This window comes from Ostrea edulis, chromosome 5 (genome assembly GCF_947568905.1).
Source record: "Ostrea edulis chromosome 5, xbOstEdul1.1, whole genome shotgun sequence".
NCBI classification, from domain to species: domain Eukaryota; kingdom Metazoa; phylum Mollusca; class Bivalvia; order Ostreida; family Ostreidae; genus Ostrea; species Ostrea edulis.
The window spans coordinates 69653465-69662669 of NC_079168.1; the positions used below are offsets into that span (position 1 = coordinate 69653465).

Below are 9205 nucleotides of genomic sequence, written 5' to 3' on the forward strand. Positions count from 1 at the left end.
ATTTACTTTGTTGCATGGCCTTAAAGTTTTTCTTCCAAAAGTTTTGCAAAGTTTTCGTAAAAGGCACCATGCCTTTGTCAACACAAGTTCTCATAACTAGCAACCTTGACTATTAAACCACAGGTATTACATGTTGTACCATAGTTTGGTGTGCTTTCTTTTGTTAAAAGTGTGGGTTATCTGTACATGTATCCGGCGTGTTTGGTGCGAGTCCTATTCACAAACTAAACAGTGTCCAGGTTAGAAACTTATTTCAAACTCGGCACATCGTAATACACCCGAGATTTCACATGAAACATTTATAAAAACTAGAAGTGTGTTTCAATTATAAAACAATCTAGATGGAGAACGTAATATGGAAAAAAAAAATTGTGTTCGTGAGGGATTCGAACCCGGTCGTTTTAAAAAAGAAAACACCTTCATATATATAAAAGTCGGTGACCTTACCCATTGAACCACTCAATAGACCATACATAACTATTGAAATTCAACGTACAAGTGAAGTTGAAAATAATATCAGTGAAGTCGTTTCGATATTTTGAAATTTACAACAAAAAATGTCCTCGTGAAGCAAAATTTCAAAGCTACAGTTTTTTTTAGTGGAAAACTTTAAGAACATGTTCAGGTTAGATTTAGTTTGTTTCACGGAGGCAGTTTTTCTGAATTTCGGAGATACTCCTCCATTGTAACAGTAAAACTCATATAAATCACTTATTGCTTGATTTGAACTCGAATTATTTTGGCTAATTCTTGTTAATACACGTCTTTTAAACTTAAACTGTTTGAATCAAGAGATACGAGGGTTGTTCGATGTGTATTGTACCACAGCGCGATAACGCTTTGCACGATTTCGTGGATGATAGTACTCTTGAATAGTTCTATTCAATACCTTCCCAACGGTATAAACACGAACCTTCAGCGCCACATAGTTTTAAACTTATAGTCATTTCAATAAAGCCAGTCGTTGACCACTGTTATAAAAATGGTAAGGGTTGAGAATATTGAAGAAATTGGAGCTTATATAAAAGTTCGCACAAAACTCGGTCATTCGGTAATGCAGATTTTACTGAATTGGGGAAAGTTTATGGGTTTGATAAGGTATCTTATGAGACAGTTCGTAGGTGGAGAAAGAAATTTCTGACTGGCACAGAGCCGTCAAAGATGCAGCAAAATATGGCAGACCTGTGACTGTAACAGGCAACGCAAATGTCTCAAAAGTCAGGGAAATAATTGAAAGTAATGGCAGATACACGATTCGTGATATTGCCAAAGCTGTTGGCATATCGCTATCGCGGGTGCATTATCATTTTGAGACGTATTTTGAAAGTACGAAAGATTTCTGCCAGATGACCAAAAACGGGTGCGAGTACAAACCAATAAGCAATTACTCAAAATGTTTCCCAAATTCAATCAAAGACAATTTGCAAACAGTGTTACTGGTGACGAAACATGGGTTCACTATTTCGAACCAGTGAGAAAAGTTAGAATCAAAACATGGCTAACTAAACACGGCAGAAGGCCTGTAGTTGCCAAAAGAACCATAAGCACAAAGAAGGTTCTTTATTGCATATTCTTGTCATGTGATGGTATAGCCGTATAAATTCCAGTGCCGAAGGGCAAAAGTGTTACAGGTCGGTATTTCCGAGATGTTATACTAAAAAAGCTCAAGAAATATTATCATAAACGACCCCCTGTGTCAGGATTTAGACATGTTCGTCTACTTCATGATAATGCTCCATCACATACATCTGAGCTTGTGAAGTAATTTTTGAAGTCGGAGAAGGTTACCGTCTTGCCACACCCACCATACTCTCCAGATCTAGCCCCATGCAACTTTTTCTTTTTTCCAAAACTTAAAAAGTTCTTATCAGGTCGTCGTTACAAGTCCCGACAAGCTCGTAGCTCAGCCATCAGTCAGTGCCTCAGAGGTCTACCTAAATCAGCGTACCGTGACGCATTTCAGAAATGGATTCAGAGATTGAAATTATGTATTTCAAACCGCGAGGAATACTTTGAAGGGATGTAACGTTCATTTCACTATTTGAGTCGAATGCTTTTGAGATATCGTACAATACACATTACATATCGAACAGCCCTCGTAAGTTGGTTTTATCATATATTTGAATAACTTAATTTTATCGATCTTTCATGCAACACCTTTAGGGAAATTAACATGAGACGTGCAACACCTTCTTTGTTAAAATATAAATTCCAGTTTATAGCAAAACCTAGATGAATAATTTGCGAGTTTCAAGTAATGAGTTATGAAATACAAATTACCTCCGAGGGCGTAGGTTTTCCCACTTTCCAGTTCTTTAACACATTCCATAACAAATTTATTGTACACTTCAGTCGGCGCTTTCTCAGTCTAAAAGAATTTAAAAACAAAATGCACAGGTCATTGCAAAACTCCAACTTGATCATAATTATAAAAGATGAATACCAAAAATATATGTATATATATATAAAAAAAAAAAAAAAAACCAAGAAAACCAAACAAAAAAAAACAACCAAAAAAACCGGAGTACAAGTCATAAATAAGTTCAGTCAACCATAAAACGAAGTCTTACAATTTTTATTAGAATCAACTGTGACGAAATTGAAATTTTAATCTATATCTAACTGCATATCAAATTTCAGTTTCATCAGTTAAAGCTTGGTGAAAAAATGTTCGGAAAACTATATTCTGCACGAAGTTTAATAAATCGTGTAAAATCAGTCAATTGTAATAAAACTTGAACGTGACCTGTAAATGTTCACGTGTACATCAGCAAATCACATAATTACAAAATTTCAAATTCTTATTTAAAGCATGATCGATAAACAGAAGTCCCCTATTGTGGCCTCACCCTACCCCCGGGGGCCATGATGTTAGTAAACTTGAATCTGTACTATATCAGAAAGCTTTTTCGTAAATGTAAACTTCTCTGTCCCAGTGGTTCTCGAGAAGAAGAGTTTTAAAGATTTTCCTTATATATTTCAGTGTAAAACTTTGATCTCCCATTGGGGCATCCTACCGCCAGGGACCATGATTTTTACAAACTTTAATATGTACTACGTCAGGAAGTTTTAATGTAAATATAAACTTTTCTGGCCCAGTGGTTCTTGAGAAGAAGTCCTGTATATTTGTATGTAAAACTTTAACCCCATATGTGGCCCCACCCTACCCCTGGGGGCCCATGGTTTTAACAAACTTGAATCTGCATTATATCAGGAAGATTTCATGTAAATGTAAACTTTTCTGGATCAGTGGTTATTGAGAAGAAGATTTTCCCATGTAAATTTTTGATCCCCTATTGTAGCCGCACCCTACCCTCGGGGACCATGATTTTTACAAACTTAAATTGAATCTGCACTATGTCAGAAAGCTTTCATGTAAATATAAACTTTTCTCATCCAGTGGTTCTTGAGAAGAAAAGTTTTAAAAGATTTTCCCTATATATTTGCATGTAAATCTTGTGTTTCCATCCTACCCCGCAGGGATTATTGTTTTTTAAAAACTTGAATTTGCAGTATATCAGGAAGCTTTCATGTGAATTTCAGCTCTCATGACCCAGTGGTTCTTGAGAAGATGATTTTTAAATGACCCCACCCTATTTTTGCATTTTTAAAAATTATCTCCCCTTTGAAGGAGGCATGGTCCTTCATATGAACAAACTTGAATCCCCTTCACCCAAGGATGCTTTGTGCCAAGTTTGGTTGAAATTGGCCCATTGATTCTGAAGAAGAAGATAAGAATGTGAAAAGTTTACGACAACGACTGACGGACAACGGACAAATTTCGATCAAAAAAGCTCACTTGAGCCTTTGTCTCAGGTGAACTAAAAATTAACACAGCCAACAGAGTTATAGACGAGAAGGACATTTTAAGGGCTCACTTGGGCCTACATTTTGCAGTTTGGTTCAGGTTAGGTAAAATGTATCTTGACGTTGACAAGCTCTTGGCAATAGATCGGATTTTTTTTCTACATAATTATCTATGCTCCACCAACCCCACCCCCTCCTCGGCTTTCAATAGGAAATACTCGGTCAATGTTTGGAGATGACAAGGGCGACATCCTGGATCGTCAACTTGGGTAGGTCAGGACTGATACAATGGATCATAGAGAACTTTTAAAATATGTTTGCAGTATTAAAGAAGCACATTGTATTAGATTTTTCTAGTCACGAAACTTTGAATGAGACCAATAGTACATTCTTGTACTATATGTAATCATTGCTGCTGTGTGTAAAAGTAATTTGAACTAGTTTTGAAACAACAATGCTTTACAAGACTCGGAGTCGAAAACTTTTGTTTCCTCACCTTGTAGTTCCTCAGCACGTCCAGGTTGTACTTGTTAGCCGTTGGATCTTCAGTCACAGTTGCAACTACAGCTGTTTGTGTAATACAAAACTGGGTGAAATTAAGATATGATAACTTTGCGCGGTACATTTAACAATAAACTGCATTAATTGGTTAAATGGAAGATGAAGGTGGCGAACATTGTAGAAAAATTGCATATTAACCCGCGTTAAGGAAACTGTTTACGCCATTTTGATTGTAAAATGTGTATATTCTAGCTGATAAAATTAGGGACTAAAAATTTCTTAACTGGGTTGGGTTTTTTTTTCTCTCTCTCTCTTCGTTGAATATTAAAAGCATTTCCGTGCTCTTCGTTAACTATCCCGCCTCGTTATATATTTATACTTATTTCTTGCTCTTGGTATCATTTATAAACATCATAGACATGAACAAGATTCTTGCTATATAATGTAGATATACTTGCCAAAGTCCGAGTAACAGACTACGTCATCAAAAGTGGGGGGTCCAACACACGCACATAACATCCGGGCATTGGTCAAATATATCGATGTGGTCAGCACCAACACAAACAGGGGCGTTTGGATCATTGTTCTGCTGATGAAAGAATTGCTTTTATTGACGAAATGGAGGATAGAAACCCTGGGTACATGTGATGTATCGCTCCTAAATAATTAGGGCGTGTGATTATATAGCATCACTTCAACGAGGATCACGTGGTCAATAATTCTGTGAAATCATTTAAATTTGTCGAGATTTTACTGTTTCGTTGGAACAATGAGACGTGAAATAAATTGAGTATTTCGTTGTGGTTTGAAATTCCTAGGATAGGGGTACAAAATTAAGAACCCCCCCCCCCCCCGAAATTTAAAGATTCCACAGAATTTAACAAGTTATATAATCCATTCATTAAGTGATATTACCAAATCAATAAGCGATATTACCTATTCAATAAAGATATTACACATTAAACAAGTGATATTACTTATTCAATAAAAGATATTACATACACAAGCGGTATTACCTATTCTTCAAGTGATATCATATTTACTCAGTTTTTGAATGGCAACATAAACGACTAGCCCCTACGACATGTGTTATGATACAGAATCTTATCATGTGTGTACTCGTAACATGTAAAGTGCATTATAAGATTTTTCAAATCTTATAAATCTACATTAAGCAGTGCTCTATTTCTTAATACAAGTCTTAGCTGACCTTTCATCTTCGGTACATATAGCAGGGTCCTAAATTGGCATTCTGTTTTTATCAGCAACTAAACAATATCTAACAAAGGTATCGGGAGACCCCCCCCCCCCCCCCCCCCCCCCAAATAGAAAGAAAAAAAACCGCGTGGTTTTATGAGAAGATGTGCACACACTCGGGGAAGCTTCATTCTACAACTTAGCACGGGTCCTCTCTGATTGTTTGGCAACTCTTCAGCAACGGCATCTGCCGTTCACGACGGCAACCACCGTCGTCCCCCGACGAAACCACGTCCGTAAATGGATACAAAGTCCTAGAGCTCCGAGGAGACTACCTGAAGCATTTTGTACCGTGTAACGGTCTGAACACGCTCGTCGTTGCTTAACTTGCGTGATCAAGAGATTCATTTAAAATCCACCTATGACGTCATTCGTTTGTTCGAACACCCCATTATTTTTCAGGAATGGAGTGTTCGGAAAGTAGGTCAACCTTTATACAAGTAGATATAAATGCATGCAACAAAAGAGTGAAAAACGTAAGACATGATTAAAATGCACAAAGTTTAGTTTCTATTAATGTTTACAGTGGATTTTAAGTGGGTCAATGTACGAGTATCACTCCATTCCTTAAAAGCAATGGACCTCGGCCCCTTCGGTGCCTTGGTCCATTACTTTTAAGGAATGGAGCGATACTCGTACATTAACCCTTACAGAATACAAGCTCAATAGCGAGAGAGAGAGAGAGAGAAAGAGATAACTAAACATAATTTAAAATTGATGCTGGGATAACCCGACAGCGAGACGTATTCAATTAATAGAAGATGTACAAATTGGTTTTCTCCAGCGAAAGGCGGGTATTCGGACCACAAATACTCTCCATCAAAGAAAATAAAAGTCTCGTAGAATCGGTGAAAGGACGAAAATTGTTGATGGTGATAACATGATGTATTGGTCTGTTTTACAAAAGTTTCGCATTTAAACACAATTTAAAGAAAAGTTTCGCATTTAAACACAATTTAAAGTTCTTTCTGCGTGTGACTTACCTTGCGTAAACTTCTCCAATGGAAAACTGCTGGTTTGCAATTCCCAGTTTCCGTTTATATAGAAGTCTAGTTGAAATCATTAACTGCAATTTAGGGAAAGGACTAAAATAGATTGTTCCCCTGTCCAATCCCATTCACCCATTTCTGAATAAAATATTGTTTAAATTAGCTGCAATTTATTCTATGAATGTAATACAATGTAAATAATTGACTTTTTTCTTTTTTCATAATACACCATATTTTCTAAATTGATAGATAGTTAGTAAAACGATGAAAATTGAAATAAATTATGGTGGAAAGTTATGATAAATGGCAAATCAGTGCACTGATAAATGCCATCCACAATGGGACAGTTAGCTGCATCATTGACAGATTTAACTATTTTTTGGATGATGGGACATTCATTTTTTGGTGTCGATGTCCCCAGTGTGGTTTTTATTTACAGTCATTCCAGAAAAAAGTGGATTTTGAACAAAATCAGTGTCGCCGGATAAGAACTTAATACAGAAGGAAAAAGAACCAATGAAAAAGAAAAAAGCTGTGTCTCTATTTCAAGGCAGTTAAATAAAGTTTAAAAATATATACAATTTAAAGTGTAATAAAAATAGATTTGAAAATAAAGTTTATAATTCATTAAAACCCGTTTTGAAAAGTTTATTGATGTGTTTATTTTTTATTAAAATCCAGGTAAATGCGCAAAATACCTATTCCAAAATCGTTGTTTATAGAAACGAATGAAGGGATTGTCACTCTTTCTTATGACGTCATCTGAGACAATTGTAGTTGTTTACGCCTATATATCATCGTTTTAATTTCTGTGAGAAATTGCCAGTTTTAGCAACACCGTGGATAGTGACGAAGAAATACCGTAGATATACTTGAGTTTAGGGATTCAACCTTTATAATGTTTGTACCTACACCCGTTTCGAAACCATCAGATAGTAATATTTATATGATATATACATTTATATGTTCGGCAAATATCTCATTGGAATCTCATTTAGAAATTATTTACCGGGCCAGTCCATAGAAAATTGGGAATAATATTGGGAAAAAATGTTCTATCAAAAGATAACCTTTGTATTTTACACAATCGAGGCTAATCAAAATCAGACTTCATAGATACTCGCCGTATACTCTATTGTAGCGATTGTGAGCGTATTTAACTAGATTGACTCTCACGTTTGTATTTTTTTAATTATGGGATTTATTTGTATGAGATTGATCAGATTCAAATTATAATGTGTTTAGCTAGATATATATTTAACTGAAAAATGCCTTTTTGAAAAAAGAACAACAAAAAAGAAAAGAAAAAAACTTATTGTGCACAACGTTATTTGTACCCCCCTTAAAAAAAAAAAATCTACATGTAGATACAATATCATAAAATGTAAATTAGACCTATTAGTACATGTAATTTCTTCACAACACATGTCAAATGCGAAATTGATATGTTACGGCACAAAGTTAACGAATTGTAGCATTTTGAGGTGTGAAATTTTGCCTTAATGATTCATGATATATATGTAGCACATTAGGAATGTAACATATTAGGAAAAGGAAAAACTTGTACTTGTTTTCATAATGAACTTGAAAAAAAAAGCTTTGGAAATTGGACTGATCTCGCAATAAATAAGGTTTTATCAAAATGGGTTTTTAAAATTAAATTCATTTCCATTTTTACTATATTTTATTTTTTCAATATATATATAGCGAAGAAATGAAATGATGACGATGAGTCCCTTATAAATACAGTATGAGTACGACAATATTCGAAAGATATTTGATTTAATAAAAGAAATAAAATCAATTCGAACTAGGTAATGGGTGCCATTAATTATTATGTGCAATCGCAAACCCATTGAATACAATGTCACATTAAAGCATTCAGTGGTGGATGTAGAGAGGGGCGGATTGCGTGCATCCCCCCTTTTTGGGTTGAACTTTTTATATAATTAAAATACATCCCTCCACTTGTTTTGTAGGATGTCCAGTTAATCATCATTTTGCACTTTGTTTGGAGTCAAACAGGATGATGGAAACCTGATCCTCGTTAATTATTTAAAGGGTCACTCACTGATCCTCGTGGCTTGTCACAAATCTCAGTGTCTCTTTTCAGTTTCAGTATCCAAATTCTTCGAAAATTAGTATCTTTTGGGAAAAGAAATATATTTAATCCCTGTCCCGATTTCACTTTGCAGTTCAAAGCAGCGCATTGTACCATAAATACAGGACTTTTCTATGTAAACACTATAAAACCCTATCAATGCAGTCGAAAGTTGTCTCAGATGACGTCATAAGCTACGAGCGATAACTCACATCACAACACATTTATCGATCGCTCAGGTAAAAGTTTGATAGCGCCGTGTAATTCACGCCAAGTGATTTTTACCAAAATTGCCATGGAAATTAATCCATAAGTGTACTACAGACATTTTTCTGTATAAAACTCAAGTTTTAGGAAAATCACCGTACTTGACCTTTAAAAGGTCTAGTTTCGCTATATCGCCGCTACATATGACATGGTATATATGCATACATGCTAAAAAGCGCATGTCGCAAGACGACTTGTCATTGCATCAGTTTGAATTCTAGTTTGCTTGTGCTCATAATCGCGGAAAAGTTTTTACAACGTTATTTTTGTATGTTCATTGCTT

General features: G+C 35.4%; 1 protein-coding gene across 1 annotated transcript in view; it reads right to left on the reverse strand.

The window, feature by feature from the left end:
• Window positions 1-6682, reverse strand: part of LOC125649829 (uncharacterized) — a 7390-nt gene extending 708 nt beyond the window's left edge. Inside the window, exons 1-4 of the mRNA XM_048877644.2 lie at window positions 6549-6682; window positions 4767-4897; window positions 4304-4374; window positions 2281-2368 (exon numbers count right to left, since the gene is read on the reverse strand). Of these exons, the coding sequence (XP_048733601.2) occupies window positions 2281-2368; window positions 4304-4374; window positions 4767-4897; window positions 6549-6682 (424 nt within the window). The remainder of the gene's footprint in view (window positions 1-2280; window positions 2369-4303; window positions 4375-4766; window positions 4898-6548) is intronic.
• Between the last annotated feature and the right edge of the window lie 2523 nt (window positions 6683-9205).